Raw genomic sequence first — 19,925 nt, forward strand, 5'->3', positions numbered from 1 at the left:
GAGTAAGGCATAAGTAGAGAACATCACCTTGGAATCCGTGGCCAGGAGAACCGTACCATCCTCGCGTATCAAAGGCTGTTGGATGTTCACAAGCATCCCTGGATCAAGAAGACCTGTTTGTCTATTTAAGACATAAAGAAACCCAGAGTAGCTTCCAACATTTAATGCACAGTATGATCATGCTGCATTGCTCTGTCCCTTCCACATCTGCAAAGCTGTCTGAAGAGCACAAAAGCTCTAACTGGACTCAGCCACTGAGTGACTAACAACCCCCCTTCTCTCTGCAACGAGATGCACACAGAGCTGGGCCTACAGCCTGAAACAGGCTGCCACACAGACACATGTCTCCCCGCTCCCACCCCTGCTCCCCCAAGCTTCCAAGCTGACCACAGACGGTGACTGCTCTTTTAAATAAAGTTAACTTGATCTTCAGAGTATCACCAAGGAATTCTCAACTCTAGTTCTTGCTAGGATAGAGTTTGGATTTCTTATTTTTCTTTTCTGTTCTTTTTCAATTAAGTTCAACAGATTACATGAAAGCAAAAAGACATATAAGTTAACTTGTGGCACTATTTGAGACTACCTGAGGACTTAGGCCTTTTGTCTATACTGCAGAAAAACTCCATCTTGAAGAGCAACTGTTTTCCTGTATGAATAACTACAGGACATAACCTGAGCCCCTGATGCAGGAGAAATTCTGACCCCATCTTAAATTAGCCATCCTCAGGCCTATCCACAGTATGACTGGAACAGCTCCAAAAAGGGTAGGGTGGGGCAAGACAAGGCTGAAGGCTGTGGCAGCATGCAGGGATCCAAGTAAGCACCCTCCAAGGGACAGCTCAAAGGCTGATAGCAGTGTGACCCTTTACCAAAACAGGGACTGACCTTGCTCCATCTTTATCTGCCACAAACGTGGGAGTGGCTATCAGAGGACTTCTCAGGTCCTTCCGGATATAGATTTTCTCAGTTGAAGCAGCACAATTGCTTGGTTTCTCCCGTTGTACATCAAAGGGCTTCCGTTCACTCTGTACAGCTTAAATCACAACATAAATATTCACATTTAGAGGAAAGAGTCAAGTTATTAAAAACTACATCTTGGGGCGCCTGGGTGGTGCAGTCGGTTAAGCGTCCGACTTCAGCCAGGTCACGATCTCGCGGTCTGTGAGTTCGAGCCCCGCGTCAGGCTCTGGGCTGATGGCTCGGAGCCTGGAGCCTGTTTCCGATTCTGTGTCTCCCTCTCTCTCTGCCCCTACCCCGTTCATGCTCTGTCTCTCTCTGTCCCAAAAATAAATAAAAACGTTAAAAAAAAAAAACAAAAAAAAAAACAAAAAAAAAAACTACATCTTTCCAGGCAGCTGGGTGGCTCAGTCGGTTGAGTGTCTGACTTTGACTCAGGTCATGATCTCATGGTTTTTGAGTTCAAGCCCCATATTAGGCTCTGTGCTGACACAGCCCAGAGCCTGGAGCCTGCTTCGGATTCTGTCTCCCTCTCTCTTTGCCCCTCCCCCACTTTGAACTACATCTTTCAAAGTAAATTTAGGGGTTTTCCTTAGTAAGTTTGTTATTACAGGGATGATAGGTTCTGGTGCTAGACACATCTAACTCCATTTTCACAGTGGACTTTTCAGCCAAAGAGGTGAAAAACTCAAAGCCAAACGATACGATGTTAAATCCAAAGGGCTAAAGAGGGTAAGCACTGCCTGCTAAGACAGTTGAGCACGGCATTTGTATGGCCTTGTGGGGGGCCCACCCTGAGGACTCTGGCTTTTCTCTGCCTGCTGCTAACAAAAGGCACTCTCTGGAAGAGAAACACCCTTCTTCAAGTTGGTCCTTAACAGAAATCTTGTCTGACGCACGTGTCAGAGAGGAAGCATTCCAATGTCCAACTCAAGCCTGCACAGCTTCTGCAAACTGTTTAATGGGGTGTTAGTTTTCTACAACACTAGCAGTCTCTCCCTTTAGCAATCTGACCTAAAAGGAGTATACAGGCCAGAAAGAAATGAAAATAAAAACCTTTTTAACAGAAAGAAAGGATGAACCCCAGATCCAATATGTAAGTAAGAGGGTCCCATTTCACAGATGAGGACCCTGAGGCTGAAAGCAGTGACATGTCTTCCCCAGTCCCCACAGCTCCTAAGTGACAGAGCTGGGGTTTGATACTCCACAGCCTGTGTTTACCCCACTGCCCTGTGCTGCATCCCGATTTATCTGGAGGTTTCCAAATACTCCACGGGAAATGACCAATCCCAGCAGCATCAGTGCTGGAACACCTAGCTGACCCAGAAGGGAAATAAAGTGAAGCCTCGGTGGATATTTTTCTCTTAGAGTATTTTAAAGCCAGGTAGAGAAACTTCACTTTCTCTCAACTTGCTAACTCAGCGGCTTCTTATTATTGTTACTCACATTCCATTTTCATGCCCATCTCTAAGCATTTTTTCAGCCGGCAAAACTGACAGCGGTTCCGGTGATGTTTATTGATGATGCAGTCTTGGTTGCTCCGGCAGCTGTAGGTCAGGTTTTTCCTTACGCTCCTTTTGAAGAAACCTTTGCAACCTTCACAACTGACAGCCCCATAGTGACGGCCTGAAAGGAGAAAGAGTGTGTGAAGCAATTCACCAAGAGAAGAGGTGATCTGCCACAGGCCCTGTTTCTAAGGTCACCTTCTATCAAGGTGACTGGCACAGTGTCAGATACCGGCAGCCACAGGACGGCCACAGGCCCGAGCATTAAGCATGGCACTTAGGTTCTTCCCATAATTTTCCTATAATCTTTAAAGTAGCCCTGTGAGGTCATGATGGAAAAACAGGAGCTCAGATAGGTTAAGTGACAGCTGGTAAACGGCATGACCTCAATGCTTTTAGTACACAGAGGACCTAACATGCAGGAGGAGCCCATGGATAACGGCTGAACCACAGTGTCCACTTGGGTGCATGCACCTGGTCCTGGCTCTGCAGACCTGGGCTTGTGACACTACCCAGTGCGCCTATCCTGCTGACAGTGGCACACAGCAAACACCTGCATGACTTTTCTAGCACATAGGGTCCTACTCCTCCTCCATTTACTCCCTCTATGTGAGTCTTGTCCTGGGTCCTGGGGAAGCACAGGGGCCGTGACTGCGTAGGCCCAAGGTGAGGGAAGGGTGCATGTCATGTGGCTCACTTGGGTTAGGTATTCAGACCCTTTTGGAAACACAGTTCTAGAAATGCGTTTATTACACATGGTTCTTTTTTTCTAATCTTGTTTACTTTGGGGTTTCTAACTTCTAATGACAAACTTTTTAATGACATTAAAAAGAGCCCCCCCATCTCAGTTACCCTTCCAATTTCTCCACGTTTTTCCGCACACATCACACCTCATTTGTTCCTAGCTGGGACTGACCATGAAACTCCCCTGGTTTGGTCTTCTCTAACCCAGTATCATAGCTACATTGCTGGAAAGGATCATCACTGATGGCAGCTACTGAGTGAATATCCCACAGTCCTAAGCTCTCACATGGAGAGCCATTCCAAGTGTATATTTGGAGGGTCTCAATTTTGTGTCTTTAAGAATAGTGCTAGGGGCACCTGGGTGGCTCAGTTGGTTAAGCATCTGACTCTTGGTTTCGGCTCAGGTCATGATCTCACAGTTTTGTGGGTTCAAGCCCTGCATCAGACTCTGTGCTGGCAGGACAGAGCCTACTTGGGATTCTCTCTCCCCGCCCCTCACCCACTCTCTCTGTCTCTCTCAAATAAACAATAACAAAAAAAGAACAGTGCTAAAATTCCTGTGTAGATATCACTTTTCCTTCTTTGCAGTATATTTCCTTAGCCTCTCTAGACTTTAGAGTGACCTCTAGTATCTGGAGACTGTGGCACTGGAAGCCTGTGACTAGGCCATTCCTTTAAGCCCAGAAAGAGACTGACAAATGGGGAAGCCAAGCAGATTCTGTGGGCCTCTTCATTCTGTTCATGCTTCATTCATTTGTTCAAAAGTTTGCAGAATGCCTCTTCCTGCTGAGCAAGGAGACAGGATATAGTGGTCTATACAAAAGGATGATGAAGACAGAAGCAGCACTGGCTTCAGAGAAAGGGAGGGATGGGCTGGGCTTTGCCCTGTTCAAGACAAGGGGTGGAAACAGAGGCAAGGCACCCTGGCAGAGCAAATGATGCCATGAGCTAGGAGTGGAACTGCAGCTTCTGACCTCTGTGGATGCTTGCCTGGGCTGTCTTCCTAAGATGTTTGGTCCATCCTTTTTTAGTTTTAAACAGGATCACAAAGTGCCCAAAGTTCCTAGGAATTCTGTTACCATAGACTAAAGTGGAGCCAATCATAAAACTCAGGCCTATGGCCCTAACACAGCTGAAAGAGTATCTTATTAAATACTTGTCCATCCTTTGATCGTTTTGTCAGCACATTCACTAAATACTTCTCCATCCTTCCTGCTCACCTCACCTTCTACAGCTCACTGGTGTTAGCAGGCTGAATTTTGAACTTTAGGGCCAGACATCTTCTCTAGTCTCCTTGCACTCACATCCTAACCACAGAAGCCCGAGTTCTTCCCCAAAGACACCATGGGTATGGACAGTAAACTCGCTGGGCCCTGGCTCAGGAGTTTACTCCCTGGAATGGAGTAAATTACAACCATTGGTGGGGATGTAAATTCCCAATGGTGGGGAATTACATCCCCACCAGCTGGAATGCTTCTCTTTTACCCAATGCATACACACTCAACCTCCAAGTCTCACAGAATGTGACTGCCGCTGGGGGACCTTGCCTGACCCTGGGGCTCCAGCCAGAATTGCATGCTCCCTCCTCCATTACAGCAGTTACCACACTGGGTTATAGTGAGGGGATGACAGAAGATGATGAAGATGATGAAGAAGAAATAGACAAGTAACACATCTTGTGAAATAGCAAAGCACTGTGCTGATATTACCTAGATTAAAGAAACTGCTTTCTTAGTAGTATATAAATATATAACTAAGATTTACAACTCACAGAAACAGTACCTTGACTTTTTCTTTTGATTCTAATAATCTGACAAGTTGGTTTGCTTATTTATATTACTACCCCACTAAGAAAAGTGGAGTTCATGTTTTGAAACCTACAAACCCTACAGAAAATGTTCTCTCTCTGGTAATTCCCCATCCCCACCCCCAATTGGTTCATGACTTTGGACCATGAAGTGCACCTATAATCTAGGATTACTTACCAGAGGCTTTGTCGCCACAGACTACACAGTACTCTACCACCTGGGGCCGCTGGACGTCAGCCTTCCCCAGCAAACGTTCCACACAAGCAGAGTCCGTGACGATCTAAGAAGAATTGGGAAACAAGCAAAGTGCTGATTAAAAATCAGATCGTTAAAGCAAAGTAATGTTTAACTAGAAATTCCTAATCTTGGGTTTCTAAGCAGGAGAACCTTGGGCAGAACTGGGAAAATCCCACTTGACACTTAGCTGGATATCCAGAATGCCTCTGTTGCTCACCTAGACTATGGCCCTTCAGCTGTGGTGGTGGTGGCAGGGGGTGGGGGTGTGTGTGGTTTGTCCAAGGTCAGACATTGATTTTCACTGGTCTATTCTCCTATCTGGCTAGCACAACCACCCAGGATGGAGAGCCCCACGTGGGAAATCACATGCAGATGTCTCAACATGAAGATACTGCAGGTCTTTCTGGCTGCTTCTCCATTCCCATGAAACAGCTTAGAAGTATGCAGAGAGGTACACTGGGCAGTGAAATAATCAAGCTTTATTAATTAAATAAGTAGGTCTCTTCTTGAGGCAGCTGGTGACCTCTGAACACTGTTATTTCTTCTTCACTTGTACATGACTTTCTAGGTGACAGTGTTACTCATCTGGAAGAATACTGTAACTGACATCAATATGAGAAAGTGAAAAATACCTGTTATTAAATAACGTACCAACTGTAACCCTTAACATGATTTCTGTATGGTGGGAATATATACAGCAATTATATAGAATGACTTCTTAAAAAACATGCAACAAAATCAACAGCCACTTTCCCATGAACAAAGAGTAGTCTAAATAAGCAGCGAAGAATTTTGATTTCAGATGATCAGCATGTAGTCTGGGAAAGGAAGAGGTAGTATTTACTAACTGCATTAGGAGGTGTCTCAAAAGCACAGTTCTGAAAGCTGAACATAATTTGTGTCCTGAACCCAGCTCTATCAGAAGAAAAAAAAAATCATTCCCTTTCCTTATTTTTCTCTACAGCAGAAAGTCCCCCCAACCCCCCCCCCCCACTCAAAACATGGATTCTTAGCAGTATTATTCACAAGGGCCAAAAGGTAGAAGCTCCCCAAACATCCAACAACAGATGACTATATAAAAAGTGGTCTATACATACAGTGGAATATTATTTAGCCTTAAAAAGAAAGGCAATTCTGACACAGGCTACAACATGGATGAACCTTGAAGACATTATACTCAGTGAAATAAAATAAGCCACTGCAGAAGAAAAAGTACTGTAGGAATACCACCACTTACATCAGGTCCCCAGAATACCAAAGTCATAAAGACAGAAAGTAGGATAGTGGTTGTCTGGGCTGGGGGAGGAGGAATGGGCAGTTAGTGTTTAATGGGGACAGAGTTTCAATTGGGGAAGATAAAAAGAGTTCTGGAGATGGGTGGTGGGGATGGCTACACAATGTGAATGTACTTAATGCCACTGAACCGGGCACCTAAAAGTCATTAAGATGATAATTTTTGGTTATATTTTACCATAATTTTTAAAAAATTTGGGGCGCCTGGGTGGCGCAGTCGGTTAAGCATCCGACTTCAGCCAGGTCACGATCTCGCGGTCTGTGAGTTCGAGCCCCGCGTCGGGCTCTGGGCTGATGGCTCAGAGCCTGGAGCCTGTTTCTGATTCTGTGTCTCCCTCTCTCTCTGCCCCTCCCCCATTCATGCTCTGTCTCTCTCTGTCCCAAAAATAAATTAAAAAAAAAAAAAAAAAATTAAAAACAGGGGTGCCTGGGTGGCGCAGTCGGTTAAGCGTCCAACTTCAGCCAGGTCATGATCTCGCGGTCCGTGAGTTCGAGCCCCGCGTCAGGCTCTGGGCTGATGGCTCAGAGCCTGGAGCCTGTTTCCCATTCTGTGTCTCCCTCTCTCTCTGCCCCTCCCCCGTTCATGCTCTGTCTTTCTCTGTCCCAAAAATAAAAATAAAAAACGTTGAAAAAAAAAAATTAAAAACAAACAAAAACATAGATCCCATCTTGACTTTCACTAAATCTGTTCCACGCTTGGCCATCATGAGACAGTGGCCTTGAGTTTGCTTCTCTAAGTGTCAGGCTTGGACATTCAGTGCTTCTCAATAACTCTGCTTTCCGTCAAACCCTTGCTCTTTTTGTTTCTCTATCTGCCCCCCTCCCCATCTCACCCTGCCAGCAAAGGGAGAACCATGGCAGAGATGGAGATAGTGACTGAGGGACCCAGAGGCAGCAGTTCACAGGAGCAACTTAGGACAGAATGAAGAGCTGGGACCAGTCCTGATGACCTGGATGAGGCTGAAGTGAGCGTTAGGAACAAGTCAGTCCTCTCCAGACTGTGGTCAGCCCTAGATGGTGCCCCTAAAATGTCAGGGGCCAAGAACTACTACCGTGCAGTCTTACTTTAGTTAGAACGATTCTTTAGTGGCCTCAGTGTCAGCTTGCCCATGCCAGTCTCCTGTGGGCCACTGACTTTTTCTCGCTCAACTTCCATTCCATCTGAGCACTACAGCTGGCTGCCTTCTGGGCCTTGCCCCTCACTTGCGGGTTTTTTTACTTTAGCCAAAGCATAACTCTGCCATGCCTGCAGGTCCTCAAAGGAACTTCTAGAGATGGATTTGGCTTCCAAGACAGAGAAAGGGTCAGAAATAAGTGCAGAAACAAATACCTATCAACAGGCCTCACCTGGATCCTGCCAGGGACGAGGTTGTCTGAGGTGGTGAATATGAGCTGCTTGGCACTGGAGGTCTCCGGGGAAGCCAGGATCACCTTCCCAGTTCCAGCTCCATCTGGGCTGGTCAGGATGAACTGCTGCTTGGGGGATCCGGAGGCGTCCACTGCGGTGACTATCTGGATCTTCTGTCCTGTCTGCTGGTCTGTCACAATCTACAAGACACAACATGGAGGCTGCTCTCACGGAGCATCATGCGACTTGTGTACTTGCAGGTGGTGCTCAAAGCGATGACTGCCCAATGCCGTCCTGGAGTCAATGCTGGTCCAAGATGCAGTTTCACCAGTGCATGGTGAAATGAGAAAAACAAAACACAACCATGAGTTTTTTCAGAAATGATCATCGAGCTAATTTTATTTTGGGGTGATATCCTTCCTGTTTTTCATTAAAATGCCCTTTAGGGTGTGTGTGGGGTGGGTACTGGATGAAGAGTGTCAAAAGATACAAACTTCCAGTTGTAAGATAACTAAGTACTGGGGATGTGATGTACAGCATGGTGACTGTAGCTAACTCTGCCATATGATGTATTTGAAAGTTGTTAAGAAGGTGGATCCTATGAGTTCCCATTACAAGGAATAAACCATATTTTCTTTCTTTTTCTGTATCTGTATGAGACGATGGATGCTAACTAAACTTACAGGGGTCATCAGTTCATAATACATGTAAGGCAAAGCATTATGATGTATACGGTAAACTTACACAGCGCTGTGTGTCCATTATAATTTCAGTAAAACTGGAAAAAGAAAAGCCCTTTCTTTTATGAAATGGAGATAATAATAGTAGATGATAGGTTTAACTAAAAAAAAGAAAAAAAAATCCTTGGGGCGTCTGGGTGGCTCAGTCGGTTAAGCATCCGACTTCAGTTCAGGTCATGATCTCATGATTCCTGAGTTCGAGCCCCAAGTCAGGCTCTGTGCTGACAGCTCAGAGCCTGGAGACTGCTTCAGATTCTGTGTTTCCCTCTTTCTCTGCCCCTTCCCTGCTCGCATTCTCTCTCTCTCTCTTGCTCTCTCAAAAAATAAACATTAAAAAAAAAATCCTTGTCCTGGACATAATAAACTCCAGAGAAGTCCTGATCCTGATTTCTCCAGAGGCTACTACCATTCAGGGGGCCAGCTGTCAGAGCCTGCCTCTTCCCAGAGCCCCTGCCTTAACTGCATCAGTTACGAAAAAAATAGTTGCTACAGCAAGAGTGACTTCTCATTCCTGCTCATGAAATTTTCTGAAGCTGTTTTACTCCCTGTCCTGCCTTCTTCTAGGCCGAGTGCCCAGCTTGGAGCACTGCCCACCTTCTCCTTGGGGACAGCAGGAGGGCCTCACAGCAAACAGGATTCTTGGGGCTGTTGTGGCTGGGCCTTGGACAAGCGGAGATGTACTACATCTCTGACTAGAACACAGTTCCCTATACCGTATTTATTGCCAGGTCTGGTATCCACATCTTGATAGATGTTGCCTTGTGACACATCATTCCAAGATTCAGACAGCAAACTTCTACAGAATCTAGCACAACACCTTTACCAACTATCCAATATGAAAAATTAGATAAGGTTGGTTGGTTCAAAAGCAAATGACATAGGTAAGAAAAGATCCAATTACCTAATATAGTTTACTAGGTGTTCACTATGTGGCAAGCACTATTCTCGGTACTAGGGATAGGGACACGAATACTACAGAGCTCCTATCTTGTGGGGTTAACCTTCTAGAAGGGAAACAGACTATGAACACTGATATTGTGGAGCATCAGGCTTGGTAGGTGCCTTGAAGAAAACTAAAAAGCAGAGTAAGTGGACAAATCATGTCAAGGGAAAGGAGGTGGGGGAGCCATGTTAGAAGGAAAGATCTCTCTGATGGAGTGATGTTGAGCAAACACCTGATGAAGCAAGAGAGGAAGCCATACATAAATGTGGCAAAGTATGTCACAGGCTGAGGGCACACAGCAAGTTCAAGACCAGAAAGAAGAGCAGACTGGGAACAGGATACAAGAACAAATCCTTAGCTGATGGCTGGGCATGAATCCTGGCATATCATCATTTCCAACTAACGTGTCAAAAGATCTTTAAGGATAAAGAAGGAAGATTTCAAAGAATGAAAGGAAGTACCTTTCACTGTTACACAGGCAGATTCCTGTGGCATACATACCGAGACTCCCCTGGAAAAGTAAAACATGAGATAGAAAACTTTGTAAGAAGAATTCTTTAAAAAAAAAAACAAAAACCTTTCCTACCCAATGAGGAACTGAAAGACCACAGACAGACTGGTTGACACATACTTCTCTCAGCTGTCACAAAAGGGACTCCTACCTTAGTTAAAAGGTAACAAGCTGGCCTTTGGAAGGCCCTTACAACTTTGAGATCTAGGAGTTAAGTGTTTGACTTCCTTTTCATGTCTATCAAAACTTATCTCCTTCCTAAACTACTTTCCCTGTTACAAAGTCAGATAGTCACGAGGGTGCCTGGGTGGATGTCGGCTGGTTAAGCGTCATGAGCTTAAGATTCGTGGGTTCGAGCCCTGCGTCGGGCTCTGTGCTGATGGCTCAGAACCCGCTTCAAATTCTGTCTCCCTCTCTCTCTGCCCCTCCCCCACTCGCACTCTGTCTCTCAAATATAAAAACATTAAAAAAAAATTAGAATAAAATAAAAAGAAATGAGAGAGTCATGTGATTGAAAGGATCTTCAATCACCAGCTATAACCAAGGTATGGCTAGTAGAAGTCCTTCACACGTTCAGAGGTGATGCACTCTACATCTGAGTAGACACAGTAATGGGCATGTTACTACCTTTGCTGCTATTCCCAGGCCTCTTGGTTGAGGCATGGCAGGTATGGAGCTAGGGCAGGGGTGGGACGTAGGAGTGATGGGGTCTAGACAGGGACAGCTGCTCTCGGTGGCTATATGTAACATATCCTAAAGCTCAAACTATTCTTTTCTATTTCCCCCCCAAAGGTTCAGGGTCACAGAAGAACCCCAGGGTGACCCTTACACAAACTTCGCTGACAAACACAAGCAGGCAGACTCCTGTTTAATGAAACCAAGGAAACACAGAATTGGGAAGATGTAGGGGCACCCATGTGGCCCAGTCGGTTAAGCATCTGACTCTTGATCTTGGTTCAGGTCATGATCTCCTGGTTTGTGAGTTCAAGCCCTGCATCAGACTCACGGCGCAGAGCCTGTTTGGGATTCTGTCTCTCCTTCTCTCTGCCCTTCCCCACTTGCACTCTCCCTCTCAAAATAAATACATAAACTTAAAAAAATTGAGAGGATGCATGCGGACTTATTAAATCTCCTGTGGAGGGGCGGAGAAGAAGCGTTGTTGGTAGAACCAGTGTCCTCAAAAAGAGATGGCTACGTCCTAACCCCCAGAACCTATGAATGTGATCTTATTTAGAAATAGGACTTTGTTGGGGCGCCTGGGTGGCGCAGTTGGTTAAGCGTCCAACTTCAGCCAGGTCACGATCTCGCGGTCCGTGAGTTCGAGCCCCGCGTCGGGCTCTGGGCTGATGGCTCAGAGCCTGGAGCCTGTTTCTGATTCTGTGTCTCCCTCTCTCTCTGCCCCTCCCCCGTTCATGCTCTGTCTCTCTCTGTCCCAAAAATAAATAAACGTTGAAAAAAAAAAAAAAATTAAAAAAAAAAAAAAAAAAAAAAAAAAAAAAGAAATAGGACTTTGAAAGTGTGATCAAGTGAAGATGAGTCCAGACTGGATTAGGGTGGGCCCCAAATCCAATGACTGGTGTCTTTACTACAAAGCCATGTGCCCATGGAGGCAGAGACTGGAGTGGTACAGCTGTGAGCAAGGAACTCCAAGGACTGCAGGGAAGGACCAGAAGCTAGGTAGGAAGGCATGGAGGGAAGCTTTTCTAGAATCTTAAAGAGAGCATGGCCCTGGCAAACACCTTGATTTTGGGCTTCTGTGCTCCAGAACTGTAAGAAAATGAATTTCTGTTGTTTTAAGGCACCAAGTTTGTGGTAATTTGTTATGGCAGCCCTAGGAAATGAATATGAGAAGCAAACTTTATTTAATCTCTTCACTTGGAACAAATGTTCCTACTCTCTGCTTGTAAACAATAACGAATGGAGGGTAGGGAGGACTGTAATGAGGGAGGTCTTGTTTCCTGTGTGACTCTTAGGCCCTCCACAGCTTGGCTATGCAGTACTGCTACGATGCTTGTTTTGAAAAGCTGTACTTGTTTCAACGTGACAGATATACTAGGGAATAATCTAGGCACAATGTAAATCTTTTGTCTGTTTATGCATGATTTCTCTGAGAAACAGTGTACACCCAGAAAATGACATCCAAGTGAAGTGAGCTAAGTGGGAACAGCCAGCTCTGTGCATGTGGTATTGCTGCTTTCCCTAGTTTCAGACCACCCCACTCACAATCATTAAAGAGCTATAATCCTCTCACACCCCCCGCCCCCACAAGTAAGCTTCAATATCTTTCAAGGTAAAGTGCCATATTGTATTGTGGTCATTATGTGTTTCTTAACTATTTAACATATATAAAACTACTATTTACATTAAATTAAGTTCATACCTGTTTTTTAGTGTGTCACCAACAGTTTTTAAATGTTATGCCACTAAGCCATTTCCCCCCACAAGCCCTATGGTTTCTACTGCAAAATTTGGCAGTGTGGGAATCTTTAGGAACGCATATGTCACATTATTAGAGCAGACTACATACTCTACAGGCCCAAGGCCCTCTCTACTTCTACCCTAAAAGGACCTCAATGTGACCTGACTTACTGCCATTCTCCTCCATGTTACCCACTCTCTGTTCCAGCCGAGCTGGGCTCATGATTTATGTTGTAAAGAAAAACCTGCAAATGGGATAGCCTAAAGGTAAAACCAGCCAATGGATAACTTTTGCTTGATCTCCCAGAGTTTAAAATTTTTATTAATTTTTTAAATTTTTTACTGTTTTTTTTTTAATTTATTTTTGAGAGAGACAGAGATAGAATACGTGTGGGTTAGGGGCAGAGAGAGGAGGAGACACAGAATCCGAAGCAGGCTCCAGGGTCTGAGCTGTCAGCACAGAGCCTGACGCGGGGCTCAAACTCACGAGCTGTGAGATCATGACCTGTGGCAAAGTCGGCTGCTCAACCGACTGAGCCACCCAGGCGTTCCCCAGAGTTTAAAAATTTTAAAAAACTGGTTGCCAACACCTGAAGATAGAGTATTTACCATAAAAACTGGATTTATAGTTCTTGTGACAAGCTGGAAGCTGAGGCCATCCTGGACCTAAGTTCCCTGTGTTATCAGCTGGCTGTGTGTGGCTGCCCCTTCAGATGGGTCATGGGCTCTCTGACTGGCCTTAATCTCCAACTTGACCACCTTTTCCACTGCCACCTGGTCCTGTAAACACCAGTTTGTGATCCTGAAATAGGGCTTTGCAGATAGAGCTGTGAATGGAATGCTCATTCTACTGCTTCCCAACTGGGTCACTGTGGAGCAGTTATATGATTCCTAGGAAAGTGAAGCAATACGTGTGTGAAAGCACTTGGTACAAGGCCCAGAACATAAGAGGACCCTGATAAAAGTATTTCCTGCTCTAAGCTCTCACGTACTTCTCTCCTCATTGGGAAGCCTTGTCTTATCCCTTTCATTTCATCCAATCTCTCCCACTGACTACAGTCCTTCATTCATTCCTCAAATGCTTACAAAGAGGGTCTACTCTATGCCATGGGCTTTGCTAGATTATAGGCATTACGGAGATGGCTCTTGCTCTCGCTGAGCTTTTAGTTTAGTGGGAAAGTGGCAAAAACCAAGTAAACAGACCAACCAGTGAACAGTTTAAGTTTATGATAAATGTTATGAGGTTAAAGATCTGGCTGGATGGAGTAGGAGAAAACACAGGCACTTAACCTTTCAGAAAGAGAGGTCAAGGAAGGTTTCTGTGTTAAGGCGGCATTTAAAACAAGATTCAAGGCTAAGAAGGGAGTCGGATTAAGGTTCAGGGAAAAGTGTGTTCCAAGAACTGGGAAATGTTCTGGCACATGGAAAGCCCTAAGAGGAAGGAGCTCTTAGAATTGACATCAGGTCCATGGACAATGAAGGCTCCCCTACAGGGGGAGGTGGGCTGGCTTTGCGTGGAGTCAGGATTTCATTCCACATACAATGGGAGCCACTCAAGGGTTCTGTCCTCCCAAACCAAGTCTTTAGGTTTCTTATTTTATATCTATCTTACATTACACTATTTTTTACACACACATACATTTAAAAATATATAAACTATATAAAATTTGTTAGATTGTTACAAGTCAGGGTATATTAAAAATAGCAGGACAATAGTAAAGATAATTAAAAGTAAAGGCAAAAACCTGTTAAAAATTTTTTGACCTATGCAAAAAGGCAAATCAATCTTTCACTTAAAAATAAATTTTAAGGGGCGTTCTGGGTGGCTCAGTCGGTTAAGCATCTGACTTCGGCTCAGGTCATGATCTCACGGCTCATGAGTTCAAGCCCCGTGTCAGGGTCTCTGCTGACAGCTTGGAGCCTCCAGGCCTACTTCGAATTCTGTGTCTTCCTCTCTCTCTGCCTCTCCCCCACATGCATGCTTTCTCTTTCAAAAATAAAAATTTAAGAAAATTAAATAAATTTTAACACATATGAGAAGTTAGTACCGCTCATAGGCAAGGATCAAACAACTATATTCTCCATTCAGCCTAATTCAATCTCTAGAAAGTTTAGGTAGGTAAAGTATTTCACAAAGCTTTCCTCCCTGAGTAACACAAAACAGTGTTTTCTAAACACATTCAGGATTTTAAGTGAGGGAATGATGGGCTTTGCATTTTAAACAGATCTTCTTATATATTGGATGGAAAAAAATATAGGAGAAAAGTAGAAGCTGAGGAACTATTAGGATGTCCCTGGAGAAGCCCAGGTGAGAGCAGAAGGTAGTGGCTGTGGGACTGTGGAGAGCAGAGGACCACTGCGGGATGCAGGCTGGAGGGAGATGCAACAGCATGTGTAGGTGGGAGGAGATGTAAGGACTGGAGAATGAACAGCCAGGAATGACTCTTAGGTTTCTAGCCTGAACAATGGCATGATGGAAGGGCAAGGGCTGGTAGGAATTCAGAAGTCTGTTTTTAGCCTGCCAATTAGGAGACGGCCGAGTAGATGTGTCAAGTAAACTACCAGATAGATGAGTTTGGAGCTCACAGTGTATTTCTGGTTTCAACTTCAATATAAACAGCTTAGAAGTCATCATTCCACCTTAACAACAAGAAAAAGCAAGACAAAATGAAAATCAATGACTTCCCTTGGGCTTATCAGAAAAGTTGAGGATGCAGGGCAAACTCTATTCCAAAATCTGGAGAGAGGTGGATTCACAAAGTGTGAGATCTGCTTAGCTGGAGCAGAAGCCAACCTGGAGGAACAGTCAAAACGTAACTGCAATGGGTTGCTGAAGACTCAGCACAGACTAGCATGTGAGTAAGAAACTCCTGAGTACCACAGGCTTAGGAGGGTCCCTCATACTTTCATGGGTTTTAGCTCCAGAAATTCCACTTGGTTCCCAAGGTGAAAAGATGAGAAAGATTCCCTGGTGGCTCTGGAAGGGAAGGGGAAGAATTTTTATAAAATGAACTCAAGGGTTTCTTCTGTAAAGTAAACAAATGACTATTCCGCAGGGGAAAAAGGCTTTACACCTGAGTCTATCCCACCTGGGGAGAGGGCATTTCTTCAACTCCAGGCCCCTCAGGCTCCCTTATCTCATCTAAGGAGGTAGGCAGTAGAGGAAATTAATACACACTTGTCAAGGTCACAGCCTGCAATATGATTTATAAGAAGTATATATTTGGTCATTCAGATGACAAAAGTATATTTTTCAGATATATGTGATCTTCATCCACAGTTCCTGAAAATACTTTAGAGCCATAAAAGTGAAATGAGTGTCTTGTTATTAATGAAGATGACTTTTGGAACCCCTCCCCAGGGCAAGGACTGGTTGCCAGAAGGATCAACCATGGGATGAAAGGGTTAGAACTTTCATTTCCCCCTCCCCTGGAGGTTCCGGGTTGGGGGAGGGGCTGGAGGTTCAATCAGTCAATAGTCAGTGACTTGATCAATCATGTCTGTGTAATGAAGCCTCCATAAAAACCCAAGAAAACAGCTTTTTGGCCCATTTGGGAGCTTCCATGCTTGGGGAACCAGAAGACTTTTGTGTGTCACTAAGCTGTCTGTCCCCAAGTTTCACAAGGACAAAAACTCCTTTGTTTGGCACCTTGCTCTAGGTATCTCTTCATCTGGCTGGTGATTTGTATCCTTTAATAAACTGCACATGAATAAGTGCTTCCCTCCATTCTGTGAAATGCTCTAGCAAATTAATTGAACCTAAGAAGGTCACTGGAACTCTAATCTGTAGCTGGTTAGTCAGAGGTATAGGTAACAACCTGGGACTTGAGAGTGATGTCTGAGGTGGGACTAGGGGGCAGTTCTATCAGGTTGAATTGTTAGTTTGTGGAATCTATGCTATCTTTACATTGATAGTGTCAGAATTGCTTGGTGTTGTATATGTGGGACTTCTCCCAACCTGCCCCCAAGTTAGAACTAGGTCCAGGAACTCTTACAGGTAGTCCAAGGACAAAGGCCCACTAAAATACTGAGATTTCATTATAAGATTGTAGAATGCTTCTGCACTCCCACCTTACCACCACACCAACAGGGCTCCAGTGTAACAGGGGATTACAGCTGGAAGAGCTTTAAGATATAGACACTCTAAAGAAGAGTATCCAAGGAGCCCAAAGTCAAGAGGAGAGACCAAGACAAAGGCACTAGAGGAATCTGAAGCCTTTGGACCTATAGCCACAGAGAACATCATACATAGCTCAACACGTAGCCAGATCAACATAAATCCCCATACTATAGGCTCATTTATCTCAGCTCCTATTATCTAACATAGACATTACCTGATTTTAAAAAGAAAATGTACAAGACATGCCAAAAGGCAAGAAAAACAATCCAGAGATAAAGCAAGCATCAGAATCAGATTCAGGGCACAAACGTTGGAATGACCAAACAGGAACTTAAAATACAAAGATTAATGTTAAGGTCTCTAGACGAAAAGGACAACATGCAAGAACAGAGGAGAGAAGATGGAAATTCTCAGAAAGGAGGAAATGCTAGAATTCAAAAACACTGAAAAAGTGAAGAGTGCCTTGATGGGATCATCTGCAGACTGGACACAACCAAGGAAAGAATCAGTGAGCTTAAAGATAGTGATACGGGAAACAAAGGCAGAAGGAAATGTAGATAAAATTAAATTTCCTTATAACTTGCAGTTCGTTGACAAATACTTGAGGCAGGCAGAGTAAAACATTCCTCCAATAAACTCCCTCTGTCCAGTCTTACTAGAGGGAAAACAACCTTAACTTGACAATAGCAAGGCCTCCCTTTTGCCTTTACCCTCCCCCAACTCCATAGCACTGTATATAATCAGTCACTCCTCACAATCGCAGGGCAGCTCTTTCTGCCCATGGGTCCCGTCTCCATGCTTTAATAATATCACCTTTTTTGGGGCACCTGGATGGCTCAGTTGGTTGAGCATCTGACTTTGGCTCAGGTCATGAGCTCGAGAGTTGGAGCCCCGCGTCAGGCTCTGTGCTGACAGCTCAGAGCCTGGAGCCTGCTTCTCATTCTGTGTCTCCCTCTCTCTCTGCCCCTCCCCCACTCATGCTCTGTCTCTCTCTGGGAAATAAATAAACATTAAAAAAAATAAAAAATAATATCACTTTTTTTGCATCAAAGACATCTCAAGAATTCTTTCTTGGCCGTCAATTTGGACACCCCCTGCCTCACCCCCCTCCAAAACTGCATCACATAGGTCAACAGAAACATCCCTAACTGAGATGCAAAGGCAAAAAGCAATGAAGGAACACAAAACAAAACGTACAAACAAAAAACAGAACAGAGTATCCAAGAACTGTGGGACAATGTCAAGATACAGCATATACATAACTGGAATACCAGAAGGAGAATGAAGAAATACTGGAAGTAATAGTGGCTGAGAACTTTCTAAAATTAATGACAAGCAGAATAAATACTAAAATACTATATCTAGACAAATCCTACTTGTAAGGCCAAATACAGATTAAAGACAAGAGGCTTAATTCTGTGAAAAATAAAGGAAGAAATTTCTTTCCCCTTCCTTTTAGAACTCCTTCTCTGTCCTTTTCATATGTATGTAAATCTTTATAATGGTTAGAGGAGCCTCTTGCCAGTCTCACAACTCAGGAATGTGTTCTCAAGGATCTGGGAGCCACCATTTCGAAATGCAAACTTGAAGACAACTCCCTTACCTCCTAGGCCTCTGGGAGAGTAAGGACCTAACTTGGTGGGCACCTTGCTATTTGCAAACTACCTCCCATCATAAAGATTTAACAACCTTTCCCCCTTCTCCTTCCTCAATAAAGTGGTTTCCACAATTTCCATGATAAAGTTAGGATCTTAAAAACATGTATGTAATGGGTTGTACACGCTTGGCTTACAAATGAGTAAAATTCCTTTCCATCTTTGCAATTTCTTAGAAGATTGCCTATAATGCACATTACATTCTGATTTAATGTTTACTGAGGAAGAGGAAGAAGAGGAAGAGGAGGAGGAAGAGAAGCAGAAGGAGGAAGAGGAGGAGGAGGAGGAGGAGGAGGAGGAGGAGGAGGAGGAGGAGGAGAAAGGGGCACCTAGCTGGCTCAGTCAGCGGAGCACACAACTCTTGATCTTGGGGTTGGGGGTTCAGGTCTCACACTGGGTACAGAGATTACTTAAAAATAACATCTTTTAAAAAAAAAAAGAAGGAAAAAAACTCCTGTTTCTCTCTTCTACCTTTATGGGAGTTTTCTGGATTGGGAGAAGATTTTGTTTCTTCTCACTATATTTCCTCAACATATTCAAACCACAGAAAACCAAAGACAAAGAGAAAATACTGAGAGAAGTCTGGAGTGGTGGGGTAGGGTGGGGAGGTGAAACACCTCACCTATAGAGAAACAATGGATAAACAAATTGTGGTCTATCCATAAATTGGGATGTTATTCAGCCATAAAAAGTAATGAAGTACAGATTCATGCTACATCACAGATAAATGAACATCAGGCTAAGTGAAAGACACTATACACAAAAGGTCACATATTGTGTGATTCCATTTATAGGAAATATCCAAAATTGGTAAGTCCATAGAGATAGAATGTAGACTGGTGGTCTCAAGGGCCTACAGGGAAAGAGGAACAGGGAGAAACTGCTCAATGGGTAAGGGGTTTTACTCTGGACTGATGAAAATGTTTGGAAACTAGATAGAGGTGGTGGTTGTACAACACTGAGAATGTATTAAATGCCACTGACCTGTTCACATTAAAATGATTAAATTTTACGTCCTATGAATTTCACTAAAAATAATTTTTAAAAAACAACAACCAACAAGTCAAGGAGAAATACTTTCTCAAACACAAACTAAGAAAATTCATCACCAGCAAACCTGCCCAATAAATATTAAAAGCTTTTCTTTAGTTAGTAAATGATATAGGTTAGAACTTGGATCTACTTAGAGAATGGAAGAGCACTGCTGTAGGAATAAGTGAAGGTAAAATAAAATCTTATTATTCCTAATTGATCTAAAAAATAATTGTCTAAATTAATAATAATAACAATGTCCTATGTGATTACAGCATGTGGATAAGTGAAATGAATGACAGCAATGCCACAAGGGACAGGAAGGAGGAATTGGGAACATGGTTATAAGAAACCTATATTACATGTGAAACAGAATAATGTCATTTGAAGGTAGGCTTATATCAGCTTAAAATAATTACTGTAAACTTCTAGGGCAACAACTAAAAACATCTGTAGAGATGTACATTTGATATATTAAGAGAAGAGATAAAAGGGATCAACTAAATTGCCCAATCAAGACCAAATAAGGCAGGGGCCCCAGGATGGCTCAGTCCCTTAAACCTCTGACTCTTGGTTTTAGCTCAGGTCATGATCTCAAGGGTTGTTGAGCTCAA

General features: G+C 43.8%; 1 protein-coding gene across 4 annotated transcripts in view; it reads right to left on the reverse strand.

The window, feature by feature from the left end:
* The window catches only part of NR2C2 (nuclear receptor subfamily 2 group C member 2), a 101,380-nt gene that overhangs the window by 19,976 nt on the left and 61,479 nt on the right, over positions 1–19,925 (reverse strand). For all 4 annotated transcript variants that reach the window (XM_023250052.2, XM_023250051.2, XM_045051994.1 and 1 more), the window contains 5 exons: positions 7,892–8,092; positions 5,192–5,294; positions 2,404–2,583; positions 886–1,033; positions 28–121 (listed from right to left, as the gene is read on the reverse strand). In XM_023250052.2, the coding sequence (XP_023105820.1) occupies positions 28–121; positions 886–1,033; positions 2,404–2,583; positions 5,192–5,294; positions 7,892–8,092 (726 nt within the window). The remainder of the gene's footprint in view (positions 1–27; positions 122–885; positions 1,034–2,403; positions 2,584–5,191; positions 5,295–7,891; positions 8,093–19,925) is intronic.

This window comes from Felis catus, chromosome A2, assembly GCF_018350175.1.
Source record: "Felis catus isolate Fca126 chromosome A2, F.catus_Fca126_mat1.0, whole genome shotgun sequence".
Lineage (NCBI taxonomy): Eukaryota > Metazoa > Chordata > Mammalia > Carnivora > Felidae > Felis > Felis catus.